The sequence below is a fragment of the Staurois parvus genome, unplaced genomic scaffold (assembly GCF_062004578.1).
Source record: "Staurois parvus isolate SC_StPar_1 unplaced genomic scaffold, SC_StPar_1.0 ptg000222l, whole genome shotgun sequence".
Taxonomy (NCBI): domain Eukaryota; kingdom Metazoa; phylum Chordata; class Amphibia; order Anura; family Ranidae; genus Staurois; species Staurois parvus.
In genome coordinates this window covers 855,300-869,632 of record NW_028318018.1, presented here as the reverse complement: position 1 = coordinate 869,632, position 14,333 = coordinate 855,300, and the positions used below count along the sequence as shown (strand labels likewise).

General features: G+C 45.9%; 2 protein-coding genes across 2 annotated transcripts; both read left to right on the top strand.

Moving 5' to 3' along the window:
* Positions 1–146: 146 nt before the first annotated feature.
* On the top strand, positions 147–5,916 carry LOC149460674 (uncharacterized). Its single transcript, XM_089679362.1, has 8 exons — positions 147–206; positions 3,735–3,938; positions 4,028–4,255; positions 4,335–4,538; positions 4,628–4,855; positions 4,925–5,131; positions 5,232–5,373; positions 5,822–5,916. The coding sequence occupies exons 1-8, from the start codon at positions 147–149 to the stop codon at positions 5,914–5,916; spliced, it is 1,368 nt and encodes a 455-aa protein (XP_089535488.1).
* Positions 5,917–9,210: 3,294 nt separating this feature from the next.
* LOC149460673 (uncharacterized) lies at positions 9,211–11,037 on the top strand. The gene has a single exon (XM_089679344.1). It carries the CDS (start codon positions 9,357–9,359, stop codon positions 10,476–10,478), a length of 1,122 nt encoding a protein of 373 aa, XP_089535470.1. The 5' UTR covers positions 9,211–9,356; the 3' UTR covers positions 10,479–11,037.
* The last annotated feature ends 3,296 nt before the right edge of the window (positions 11,038–14,333 follow it).

The window sequence follows — 14,333 nt, the reverse complement described above, 5'->3', positions numbered from 1 at the left end:
CTGTAATAAAAAAGGAGACAGACTTGCTTCACACAACAACAGCATGCAATGCTTGTCTACCTTTGTCCATTATCCTGAAAGCACTCTATGCTGTTGTCACCTCATAATTGGAACACAGAACTTACATTTCTTGCCTGGATGATATCATGGCCCAAGGAGTGAGCTTGGAATCCTTAGTCCTAGATTACCCGCTTCCCACCCGCAATGTACTGTGGCCAGGCGGCAGCTACAGGCAAAGCAATGTACTTGTACGTCACTCTGGCTGTACTAACACAGGAGGCACACCACATACCCGAGCCGGCACACAGCGCTCCCCTCCCCCGACTGCTGTGTCTGGTGGATACAGCGGAATGAAGGTCCCAGTGATTGTGACCCGGTGATCATGTGATCTCTAGGTGATCCTAATGTAAGCAGTTGTTATGAATCAATCCCATTCATAAAAGCTCTGCTTCTCCTCCTAGTGAGCTATGATTGGCCCACAGCTGTCACATGATACATGGGTCCAATCACAGCACCCTGTACCATGTGACCAGCTCCAGCCAATCACAGATCACAATCTTGAGCTGTCAAAAATCTAACTCACTGATGACAGTTGATTAATGAGTTCAGTTCTGACAGCAAGCTTTGCATTGCAGGAGAAATGACCATTATTTCTACAGCAAAGAAAAATGTGAAAAAAAAATCCCTGATCACCCCCCTCCCCCCACAGTAGTACAATGGTTACTATGGTAACATCCTACTATTCTGATAAAAGTATTAAAAAAAAAAGTTAAATACCATATTGAGAATTTTGTTTTAAATTTATTTAAGGTTTTTTTTTTTAACTACTTGCCAACCACTTACCTGCATTTTGTGGGCGAGCAGCAGCTCTTGGCAAAGTGGTGTAATCTGCATCGCTTCCTGTTTTGGGGTGTCAATGCGCCTGCACCCCCCACTGTCCCCCACAGCCGGTCCAGGGAGAGAAGAGAGAACACGGCACCGAGTAAAAGCACCACTACATTGTACACACACGTTAGATTAGCACATTTAACCCTTTGATGGCCCCGTCACCCAGCCAGTGCCATTAGTACAGTGTCAGTATATAGAATGTTTCACTGATCACTGTATTCCTGCCACTAGTGACATCACATAGTGTCAGGGTCAGTAAGCCCCTCCCAGCCAGGGTCAGCTGGCGTTAGATTGGCTGCACACTGTCGCACTCACGCTATAGGTCGCTGATCACCGCCATTACTAGTATAGTGTTTGTACGGATCAATATATTGATCATGAACAGAACTATACTAGTGCCGGCTTTGTATAGTGTCCCCAATACTCAGTGTTAGCCGGATCGGCCCGGTCACTGCCAGCACTAGTGTTCAGCCCCTCCACTGTTCTTCACAGAAGATTTGTACCAATTGTGGGCCAAGGCAATTTATACCCCACAATACATGGCGACACCCAAATTCAGCTCTTGTCACACAATTCACATGGAACTCTATCACCGTTTATGAAATTAAAGCTTTTTTGGCCGAACCCTCAACATGGACATTACAGAAAAGAATGAATTGCAGTCATATTGGTCCGCAGACCCGATTCATCGTATGTCCGTGTTCTCTGCTGGTACATATATGTCCAACATGGACCAGCAATGTACTGGAACGTCGCTGGACTTGGAGTGGTTATACCGGGAGGATGCTTGCAGCTACAGGCATCATTCTAGTGCTGGTTTATTAGCTGGAGGGCGGCTTTCATGTAAAAGTAATCCTAGTGGCCAATTACCTGCAGAATTGTTTTTACGATCATTTTAAATGATTTCCTATAGCAGCAAATCTGATGAGATGAATGAAGTGGGTGTAAAGTTGAAGCAGTGGATCTGCAGGGAGCAGCATCTTGAGCACAAAGCACTTTATGTTGTGGATGGATTTGCACACGGTTCAGTTTCCTTCATTTATTGATAAACCCCATAAGACCAATGAAGTGGGTGTAAAGTGGAAGCAGTGGATGTGCAGAGAATAGGATTTGGAGCCCCGAGCTCTTTATCTCTGAATGTCTCCACATATTTGTAGTGTATTTGTAATGATTTCTGTGCACACACAATAGGACAGCGCTGTGACACATAATGCTCTTCTAGATGACAGGGAATCCTTCCCTTTGTTACAGCAGCAGTCCGCTAGAAGGTTTTTGTAGGTTTGGAGTTGTTACACATAGCGCGGGTTTTATCCATTTATAGTGATGACATCATTGCCCAAATCTGGGGGTCACCAGCCATTTCCACCCTTTACTCCCAGCTGGGGGGCTTTGTATCCATATACCAGATGTTCTACAGGACTAAATCTGCAATCAATGTTACTGCAAAATCAAAGCGGCCAAAACCCCTCCCCCGAGGAGTCATATATTTCTGTCCCCCTTGGTGGGAGTGGAGGTGACCCCTCTATAAGGATCTACAGTCCATACACACCCAGCACAAGGCCGGGGTCACACTACCAGACGCTTCTCGGGGCTGCAGTTCCTCTGAGCTCTAAAAGGTGGGGATCTCACTTCTACCCAGACAGGAAGTCTCTATGGAAGACAGACAGGAAGTCTCTATGGAAGACAGGAAGTGATGTCAGGTACAGACAGGAAGTTACATAAATGAGGAAGTAGAGAGGAGACATTCCTGGATCTGGCAGAGGAGGTAATACGTAGATGAACCCCTTCAGGGGGAGGAGTTGATGATAATATATTTGCCCCCAAAGCTGGCCTACATGGTTCAGTTTTATCGTTCAGCCAGCGGGATGACCATAAAAACTGAAGGGATTCCCCCATCCACACATTGGAGGTGGAGGGGGGAATCCTCCCCGCTGCACTCTTGTATTCTGACAATGGGGGGAATCCTCCGCTCTCAGAATACACAGATCAGCACTGAAGCTATTGGCTGCAGCCGCTGGGGGAGTGGCTTTTATCCGGCAGTGGCCACACATGGATGGAAATGTGAGCGATCCCTGCTGAACCAGCTGAATTTCCATGGATCTATGGTCACCTTCAGTGACTTCCTCCCCTCCCCCTCATCTCCTTCATGATGGAAGTCATGCTGAGATCATCTCCCATTGGCTGAGCAATATTCTCATTTGTCTCTCAGCTCCTTCTTGCTATTCCTCGTCCTGCCTGTTGTTTCCTTGGATTGATTTTCTGTGTAGTGACCCCGGCTTGGTCTCTTGGATGCGCTCGTCTGTTGCTTGCCCTGACCTTTCTCCTGATTCCTGGATCTCCTCCTCATCTCTCCTCCATATCCTCTTACACAGCTTTTCTCCACACCTGCAGTGACCCTGGGGGGAGGAAACTTGGCACCAGCACGCCGCCAAATCCATCCCCACCATTAGGGGCTCTGGAGACAATTGTCTGCTATTTACACTCCGTTCCTCCGCACGTCACCTGATCACATGACAGCTTACTTCCACAGATTCCGGACAGATTTCTGGATGGTAAAGGTCAAAGGTCACTCTTCAGTTTAGGAGAGGTAGGACGCACCCAGGAACTAGGATTTGGTTTAGATGGGAGCCTAATATAGAGGACCCCTCAAATCTCCCCATCCAAATGTCCCTCCATCCAGAGTCTATATGTCATAGGATTCTCTGACTCTGGATGAAGGGACATTAGGAGGAGGAGCTATGAGGTCAGTGTGATGTCATAGGACATATAGATTAACCAAAATTATTGGTAGTTGTGATTTATACACAGCATGTTTGTTACAATGAATGTTTTATTATATCTTTCAGAGTGGAATCCTCGGGGATGATAATATTGATGTTAAAGAAGAGTATAAAGAGGAGGATGAGGAGTATGGAGTGATGGAGGAGTTTTCAGAAGGACACAAGGATATGATGGAGCCACCTAATACCAGGAACCCTCTAGAGAGATGTCCCCGTCCTCTGTATTCCCGGGATTCCACACAGGAAGGTCACACCATCCCTCACCATCAGGTAGATGAGGAACAATCACTGATAGTATCATTAGGATCTGTACATTATCTGCATTGTTACCATTGATGTCATTTTTATTATATATTCAGAGTGGAAACCTGAGAGATCCTAAAGTTGAGGTTAAAGAAGAGATAAAAGAGGAGGAGGACGAGGATGGGGGGATGGAGGAGTCAGAGCTTCTAAAAGAACACAAAGATCTGTACCAGGACACCATGGTGGAGTCATCCAGCTACAGGAACCCACCAGAGAGATGTCCCCGTCCTCTGTATTCCCGGGATTCCACACAGGAAGGTCACACCATCCCTCACCATCATCAGGTAGATGATGACAATTATTGGTAGTTGTGATTTATACACAGCATGTTTGTTACAATGAATGTTTTATTATATCTTTCAGAGTGGAATCCTCGGGGATGTTAATATTGATGTTAAAGAAGAGTATAAAGAGGAGGATGAGGAGTATGGAGTGATGGAGGAGTTTTCAGAAGGACACAAGGATATGATGGAGCCACCTAATACCAGGAACCCTCTAGAGAGATGTCCCCGTCCTCTGTATTCCCGGGATTCCACACAGGAAGGTCACACCATCCCTCACCATCAGGTAGATGAGGAACAATCACTGATAGTATCATTAGGATCTGTACATTATCTGCATTGTTACCATTGATGTCATTTTTATTATATATTCAGAGTGGAAACCTGAGAGATCCTAAAGTTGAGGTTAAAGAAGAGATAAAAGAGGAGGAGGACGAGGATGGGGGGATGGAGGAGTCAGAGCTTCTAAAAGAACACAAAGATCTGTACCAGGACACCATGGTGGAGTCATCCAGCTACAGGAACCCACCAGAGAGATGTCCCCATCCTCTGTATTCCCGGGATTCCACACAGGAAGGTCACACCATCCCTCACCATTATCAGGTAGATGATTGACAACTGAAGTTCTGCTTTATAACAGTTTTGTTTGTTACAATAATTTATTTATTTCAGAGTGGAATCCTCGGGGATGATAATATTGTTGTTAAGGAAGAATTTATAGAGGAGGATGAGGAGTATGGAGTGATGCAGAAGTCCTCAGAAGAGCACAAGGATATGATGGAGCCACCTAATACCAGGAACCCACCAGAGAGATGTCCCCGTCCTCTGTATTCCCGGGATTCCACACAGGAAGGTCACACCATCCCTCACTATTACAAGGTTGGTGGGATGGAGCATCTAGAGCATGGTCTTGTGGAGACAATTTGTGTATTTTTCATGTTAGTTTATATTTTACAGATATTATTTTCTCTTATTTTAGGATGAAGATCTAATAAATGTAAAAGTTGAGGTGAAAGCAGAAGAAGAAGAGGCGTATGTGAGGGATGATCAGCAGTCTATGGAGGAGGATGGAATAACGGGGACATTTATAGAGGAGGACACTCCTACAGAGATCAGCACAGGTGGGTCATGAACACTAAATCCATTCCTCCACCCATACTGCTCACTGATTGGTCCAGAGTAGGGCGGGGACTGGGTGATATCAGCCTGTAATCCCCTGGTCACTTTCCTGAGCTGTGTTCCCCGTCCTGTATTCCTGGATTTCTCTCGGATAATCTTCCTTCTCTGTGCTGCAGACACAATTTATGTCTCTAGACTGGATTTATGGAGGTTCTGGGATTCAGCTAAATATTAATTCATTGCCTCTGCTACACCTAGGCACCTGTCAGAACCTGGACTTGAACCCAGGAACTCTACTGTGTCTGGCAGGAACTCTTCTCACTGAACTACCTGATATAATGGACGGCACTCTGCTTATCCATTGCTGTGTTTTCTGCTGAGCCTTGAACTCTCTGCTCCTCCCATGAACTTCCTGATTTAAGCCATGTCTCTGCACTTCCTGTTTGGCAGATTTTTGTGCCTTCTCCATCCAATATCTTGCCCTTGTCTCTCCTGCTACCGTCTGTAGCTTTGCTATTGACCTTTGTCTTGTTTCTGGGCTATGATTCTGCTTCATCCCAACCTGCAGCCACTTGTTACTGACCCTTGGCTTGTTTATTGACTACTACTACTGTGACCTGGTACTAACGCAGCAAAACCCATACCCACCATCTGGAGCTCTGGTGATACTGGTTAGTGCTTAGACCCCGCACCTCAGGTGAGCCCATGTCATCTGTCAGGGTGACCTGCCTGTATACCTATCCTGTTGGTTGGTCTTCTGCTATAACTACTGGTCTCTGAGCCTGACCTCTGACCGGCACAGGAAAATCTGACCCAAACATGGAGGCCGCTATAGCAAATGCCGTGGCTCCTTTCAGGCAGCAACTTTCAGAACTGCAAGAGTTCGGTGTTACCTACCAAGAAAAATGTTCTGGAAAGTGTGGTAAAGGGGCAACAGGAGGAAATCCATGCTCTGCAAAGACGATTGCTGGACTTATGTTCCCGCGATGTTGCTAACACAGGCATGCCTCTGTCAGTCAAGTTCAATGGAGACCGCCGCCATTACAGAGGTTTCCTTAACCAATGCCACATTTTTTTCCAGATGCAACCTGCTGCATTTAATTCTGAGAAACAGAAAGTATTGTTTGTTATAAACCTCCTGACTGAGGAAGCCCTAGCTTGGGCCTCCCCCCATATAGAACATGACTGCATTGAACCAGGTCTTTGAGGATCCCAACCATTGTGCTACTGCTGAAGCAAAGCTGCATAGTTTACTGCAGGGTAGACGCTCATTTGCTGAGTACACAGCTGAATTCTGATGATTGATCTCAGATACCACCTGGAACTCAGCAGCACAAAAGAATCAGTTCCGCCAAGGGCTCTCTGAACAGGTAAATGATGAGCTCACCAGAGTAGAGACTCCTAATGATCTTGAAGCTTTCATCCAATTATGCATCTGAATTGATCAGAGACTTACAGAAAGGAGGAAGGAGGGACTGGGAATGTTTGGAAGTATTGGTGGCATACGTTTCTCTACTGATCAGTTCATTCACAAGGATCTAAAAGTTTCTCCAGATTCTAACACATCCAACCTATGCAGGTAGATGCTATTAAGTAATCCAATTCTACTCAAAAGAAAGAGAAGACGTTTGGAGAACTTATGTTTGTATTGTGGGGACTCTGGACATTACACAGTTAATTGTCACAGCAAAGTTAAAAGAACAATTGCTGCGATTGATAGTATATTATTATTATACAGTATTTATAAAGCGCCAATAGTTCGCTCAGCGCTGTACATTACAAAGGGGGACAGAACATGTGACAGAACAATACCAATACAATGCAAAACATGAGGGGATCGAGGGCCCTGCTGTTTCGTAAAGGATTGCACTTTGCGTCCATGCATCGATTTCAGGGACTTGAATAATTCATTATTAAAAACCGTTACTCCCATTAATCGTTGAAATTCTGGAAAGACTCCGCACTGCTAAAGTCTTTACAAAACCTGACTTACGGGGGGCATATAACCTGGTATACATTCATCAAGGAGACAAATGGAAAGCCACCTTTACAACCAGATATGGGCACTTCGAGTCCCTAGTTATTCCTTTTGGCCTATGCAACGCTCCCGCGACTTTTCAGCACTTCATCAATGATGTGTTTTGACATCTGTTGGACCAGTTTGTTGTATATCTGATGATATTCTCATCCTTCCCGATAACTTGGAGGAACATCTCAAGCGTGTCTGCACTGTATTCAAAAGATTAAGGAAGAACCGACTTCAAACTGGAGAAATGTGAGTTTGAACAAACCCAGATCCAGGTCTTGGGATTTATTATCTCTTCAGAAGGAGTGAGCATGGATCCCGAGAAGATCAAGGCAGTGGTGGATTGTCCTGTACCTGGAAACGTGAAGGAAATACAATTTGTTGGATTTGCCAACTTACAGGAAATTCATAAGAAACATCTCTAAGGTAATCGCACCAATTACACAGCTGACAAAGAAAGGAGTGCCCTTTGTATGGTCACCGGAGGCACACACTGCTTTTAGTAAGCTAAAGTTTATTTTTCATTTCTACACCAATATTGGTACATCCTGATCCTGAACTACTCTCGTTATCTCTCACCTTGACTATTGTAACTCCCTCCTCATTGGCCTACCTAATCGCAGGCTATCCCCTCTTCAGTCTATCATAAATGCTGCTGCCAGACTCATCCACCTTACTAACCGTCCTGTATCAGCCACCCCTCTCTGCCAATCCCTCCACTGGCCTCCACTCAGTGTCCTCCACCCCTCTCTGCCAATCCCTCCACTGTCCTCCACTCAGTGTCTTCCACCTCTCTCTGCCAATCCTTCCACTGGCCTCCACTCAGTGTCCTCCATCCCTCTCTGCCAATCCCTCCACTGGCCTCCACTCAGTGTCCTCCACCCTTCTCTGCCAATCTCTCCACTGGCCTCCACTTAGTGTCCTCCACCCCTATCTGCCAATTCCTCCACTGGCCTCCACTCAGTATCCTCCACCCCTCTCTGCCAATCCCTCCACTGGCCTCCACCCCTCTCTGCCAATCCCTCGACTGGCCTCCATTCAGTGTCCTCCATCCCTATCTGCCAATCCCTCCACTGGCTTTCATTCAGTGTCCTCCACCCCTCTCTGCCAATCCCTCCACTGGCTTCCATTCAGTGTCCTCCACCCCTCTCTGCCAATCCCTCCACTGGTCTCCATTCAGTGTCCTCCACCCCTCTCTGCCAATCCCTCCACTGGTCTCCATTCAGTGTCCTCCACCCCTCTCTGCCAATCCCTCCACTGGTCTCCATTCAGTGTCCTCCACCCCTCTCTGCCAATCCCTCCACTGGCCTCCATTCAGTGTCCTCCATTCCTCTCTGCCAATCCCTCCACTGGCTTTTATTCAGTGTCCTCCACCCCTCCCTGCCAATCCCTCCACTGGCCTCCATTCATAACATATAAAGCCATTTATAACTCTGCCCCAAGTTACATCACCGATCTTGTCTCCAAATATCACCCAAACCATCCTCTCCGCTTCTCCCATGACCTCCTGCTCGAGGAGTCAATACCCCAATGATGGTGGTCTTCAGGATCAGTCCAGTCTTCATCTTGGTTGTTCTCCCCCCATCCTCACTCTCTGACCTCTGGTGGGGCTTCATGACTAAATCATGGAGTAAATAAGGAAGTGCAGTACTTCTTGTGTTGGGAAGATGGCGATGAGTGATAGAGGGGGTGGGGACCCTCGTCCTATAATCCCCTCATCACTGTCCCTCCTATAAAAGACAGTTCTGGTTGTTTCCTCACTCTCTGACTAAGGTCCATGAATAAAGAAATGACCTGGTAGGAGATCAGAGGAGCCATTTCCTAGTTCCCTTGAGGGTGGAATTGTAAGCTCCTCAGAGACCAAGCTGCCTGATGTGGGCGGAGTCCTGGTTTGGGGAGCCAATCAGCTCCTGTCTAGTAATCCTCTTTGTCTTTGTATTTTAGTCCATTTGCCGGGAGATGAGGAAAACCTCCGAGGATTGTCTCACTTTGTCTCCAGACTGGAAAGTAGAAGATGAGGACATCACACAGTATAGTCCAGGAGAAAACCCGGCTCCCTCCAATGTCCATCCGGCATCACCCAGTGTAGATGGACCATCGGATTCCTCGTATCCTGAGGAACCTCCGACTGTGCGGGACCGGGCCGGCCTTCCAACAGGGAAGAGCTTCTCCTGTCCTGAGTGCGGGAAATGTTTCCGTTTTAAATATGATCTCAAGGTGCATAACAGAATTCACACAGGAGAGAAGCCGTATTCCTGTCCTGAGTGTGGGAAATGTTTTTCACAGAAGTCCCATCTTTGCAGACATCAAGGATCTCACACGGGAGAAAAGCCGTATTCTTGTCCTGAGTGTGGGAAATGTTTTTCACGTAGGTCCTATCTTCAAATACATCAGAAGTTTCACAGAGGTGAGAAACCACATTCCTGTCCTGAGTGTGGGAAATGTTTTTCACAAAAGTCTAATCTTTACAAACATCAGAGATCTCACATGGGGGAGAAGCCATATTCCTGTCCTGAGTGTGGAAAATGTTTTTTAAAGATCTCCCATCTTTCCACACATCAGAGATCTCACGCTGGCAAGAAGCTGTATTCTTGTCCTGAGTGCGGGAAATGTTTTGAACAAAAATCAGAACTTGTTACACATCAGAGGAGTCACATGGGGGAGAAGCCATATGTCTGTTCTGAGTGCGGGAAGTGTTTTCGTGTTCACTCCAAACTTAAGGTGCATAAAAGATCTCACGCGGGGGAGAAGCCGTATTCCTGTCCTGAGTGTGGGAAATGTTTTTCACAGAAATCCAATCTTAACATACATCAGAGATCCCACACAGGGGAGAAGCCATTTTCCTGTTCTGAGTGCGGGAAATGTTTTTCAGATAAGTCCAGCCTTAAAAATCATCAGAGACTACACACAGGTGAAATGCCGTATTCCTGTCCTAGGTGTGGGAAAGGTTTTGTACGAAAATCGGAACTTGTCACACATCTAATGTATCACACAGGGCAAAAGCCATATTCCTGTTCCAAGTGTGGGAAATGTTTTGTACGAAAAACGGTACTTGTCAAACATCAAAGGTCTCACGTATAAATACTGTATTCCTGTCCTGAGTGCGGGAAATGTTTTTCAGACAAGTCCAGTTTTTACAGACATCAGAGATCTCACATGGGATCTCATAGAGATCTCAAATGTTTTTCAAACAAGTCTCATCTTTACAAACATCAGAGATCTCACACGGGGGAGAATCAACTTTCCTGTCCTGAGTGAGGGAAATGTTCCTCACTGAAGTCCTGTCTTCCTGTACATCAGGGGTCCCACACAACCCTGGAGGTGTATTAGTGCCTTGAGTGCGGGAAATGTCTTCTAGATGAATGTTGCTGGACATCCCAGCTCTCATGTGGGGAAGAAGCACACCCTGATATACACCTCAGATATACTCCATGGCTGATCCTCATCATGGAAGAAACAGTTCATAAGGAGATCAGAGGTCCCCAAAGACATGGATGAAGTGTGGGACCGGGTCAGCCATTGATGGTAGGAGAAGGATAAAAATGGAGTCCTGCTCTGTGATTGGCTGAGCACATTTTGTGGTGGAAGATTTTGTAACCTTGTAGGGGTCTAAAAAAAATAAATCAAGGAACAAAAGTGACCAACATTCTGGCTGTATTTATTTTCTATGAACATTGCCTCCATCTAGTGGCCATAATGTCATTTTCTATAAATAGCCCCCTTCTCTTCCTTGGTCAGACATGGCTTGATCCTCATCCCTGAGATCATACTCCGACACGCATGAGTACAGTAGACTCTGCAGCACACAAGTCAATGACACCAACCATTGATGTAACATGGAAAATACCACACTTGGCCTTTAGATGGCGCTAAGTATAATAGCAATTAGCACCATCTAGTGGCACATGTGGTATTTTCCATATTAAATCATGGAAAACATTCAAGCAGCAGATCTAATAACATCCATTTTCACCCCATTCACACAGGAGGAATGGACATGCACTTTCACCAGGTGAATGGTTCTACACATTCTATGAATAGACCCCCAAATGTCAGGAGACGTTTCTATAAAGACGGGAAGTATGGAGCAGAGAAATTAATAGACCTCCCAGCAATGTTATTACCAGGGGGGGACTGACAACTCATGGGGCCCCCGGACAATAGGGGATTATGGGGCCCCTGTGTCCTTGCCCAAACTCAAAAAAGCCTATGAAAAAGGTACCAGGGGCATCTCATGAGGCCCCCTACTGACCCCGGGCCCTCGGGCAGTGCCCGAGTTTCCAAATGGTCAGTCCGCCCCTGGTTATTACCAGGCTGCAGCTAGGGGGAGCTCTAATGTCACCCCAGCAGAGGGATCCCATCTAGCCCACATTAACCCTCTCACTGCCAGAGCTGTTTCTGCATGATTTTGCACACATGGGAAAATGCAGATTTTGGTCCTGAAGATGAGATAAACCCCCAAACATCTATTCTGTGACATCAGAGGCCCTGGAGAATAAAATGGTGGTGATTGTTAAGGTGTTCCCCGTACACAGATTCCCCTTCATATCCACCTTTATTTCCTCCTTTCCCCCATGCAATCAGTAAGGTGGGGGAAGGGGGCCAATTATAAGAACTGATCTCCTGTCCATCTCTCCCTGCATCCGCTGAAAGCTCCCCCTCTTCTTCCTACTGCCGGCTTTTAGTGGCTGCAGGAGAGATGGACCAGGGATCGGTTCTTGTACTTGTACCCCCTCATCCCCACCACACTGATTGCATGCTACTGTCTGCCATCCGATTTATGCTGTTTTCCAGCCCCCTCTACCCCCATCTGCCTCCTCCCAAACGCTGCCTTGCTTTCCCTCCCATCCCTCCTGCCCCTACCATTGGCTGCTACAAGCACACGGGGATGTTTCAGGATGGAGAGTGGGGGAAGGGGTCATTAAATATTTCATTTACAGGCCTCTTCCTTTTCAGAATGAGCGCACTGGCTGTGTCCATCCATAACTGAAGCATACTACACATTATTTCCCTGGTTTCAGCTTATGATTGAACAGGAGTCTGTAGCTGGCCTCTGCTCATTCATTCTGCAGTACATCTGAGGATACAGAGAATCGGATTAAGGAATGTTCCCAATCCCTTTCTCCATCTCAGAAGTGAGACATCGGGGGTAGATTTGCAGTATTTTTTGTTTCCATAATACATTTTTATTTGGTTTTACAAATATAGTTACAACAACAAAAAAACTAAATTTGTACAGTGAAAAGCGACACAATATCACAGTCTAGGTGCTGCGTTAAAGTTTAAGAAAGAGAAAAAAAGAAATATTGAATAATTCCTAACAATCCTTCTAGTTCCAGGAAATAATCATTTTAGAGTATCCAAGAAAAGGTTAAACATAATAATATCTGAGGTTCCGGTTCTGAACCCGGTGGACCGGGGAGTCCAAGCTTTGTCAGATTTGGTCATATTTAGGTCTGCTAAAGATTTCTCATAGATGAAGTGGGTCTGGACTCGCTCAATGACGTCTTTTAGAGAAGGGGCGGAGTCTTTTTTCCAGTGTCTAGTAATGGTAAGTACTGATGCTAGAAGAATATGTGTCACTAGATGGCGTCTAGGCGCATTTCTGTGGGCTAAAGTCTACTTTTCATTGGAATCCATCTGCTTTTAGGTGGCAAAGACATTTACTAAAGAAAGAGTCTAACAAATAGATGTGAAATTGAATTTACTAAATAGGCCAATCCAGGAATCCGTCTAAGAAAGCAGACGTCCTAGAAGCACGTCTAACAGAACGAACAATCACTGCAGAGACATGTTCACGTTGAAATCTGCTTTCCCAAATATCTGGACTTCACTTTAAATAATATATTCCTTTTAAACAAATTTTTCAGTGGATAAAAAAAGTTTTTTTAAAGGAATTCATGAAAGTCAAGAACTAGACGCTTTTCCAAGGTCTATGGCCGGATATAAATGTGCATGTGCAGACCACAATTTAGCCGTCTGCCGCGGGCGCTTTCTTTTTAGATGCTGTTCAATAGTAAATCTCTGTGTGTAGTCATCTGACAGGTGGCACTCGATCGCGTCTCCTGTGTGTGCCAACCAGAACGATTTGTAGCCAGGCATATCTTTATGTATTCTCTTTTGATTTCCTTAGTTCTATTGATTCTGTTTTTGTTTCTTATCCTTTATAATTATTTCTGTAATGGTTTTACAGATTTCGAAGATCTAGATAATATATATTTTGACAGCTGAATCTAAAAATTAAGGTTGGCAATTAAATAATTAAAACAAAAATGGCATAGGGTCCCCCCTCCCATCCATACCAAGCCCTTTGGGTCTGGTATGGATTTAAAGGGGAAGCCCTACGCCAAAATTGAAAAAAAAAATGGAGTGGAGTCCCCCCAAAATCCATACCAGACCCTTTTCCGAGCATGCAGCCTGGCAGGTCAGGAAAGGGGGGATGAGCGAGTGACCCCCCTCCTGAACCATACCAGGCCACATGCCCTCAACATGGGGGGGGTGCTTTGGGGCAAGGAGGGCTCCCCTCCCCAAAGCACCTTGTCCTCATGTTGATGGGGACAAAGGCCCTTTCCCCACATCCCTGGCCAGTGGTTGTGGGGGGTCTGTGGGTGGGGGGCTTATCGGAATTCGGAAGCCCCCTTTAGCAAGATGGCTCCCAGATCCCGGTCCCCCCCACTAGTTGAATGAGTATGGTATACATGGTACCCCTACACATTCATAAAAAAACAAAACATGTAGTGTGAAAAAAGACAGGAGTCTGTCTCTGACAAGTCCTTTATTAAAAGAAGAAGTAGATCCAACGTAAATCACAATGCCCGCCATCACCGCCGTTGCCGCCAACACCTGAGAAAAATGATTAAAAACAGGCTCTGCTCCTGATGATGGCTTCCAGTCGTCTGCTTCTGAGGTGGCTTGACAGTTCTTTAATATATAAGG

What these genes read in the sequence shown, in the direction of transcription:
- LOC149460674 (XM_089679362.1), top strand. Translation starts at nt 147, where the DNA reads ATGGCCCAAGGAGTGAGCTTGGAATCCTTAGTCCTAGATTACCCGCTT. An exon ending in CCATCCCTCACCATCATCAG is followed by an intron (nt 4,256 to 4,334) that starts GTAGATGATGAC and finishes TATATCTTTCAG; the next exon opens with AGTGGAATCCTCGGGGATGT. An exon ending in CCATCCCTCACTATTACAAG is followed by an intron (nt 5,132 to 5,231) that starts GTTGGTGGGATG and finishes CTCTTATTTTAG; the next exon opens with GATGAAGATCTAATAAATGT.
- LOC149460673 (XM_089679344.1), top strand. Translation starts at nt 9,357, where the DNA reads ATGAGGAAAACCTCCGAGGATTGTCTCACTTTGTCTCCAGACTGGAAA.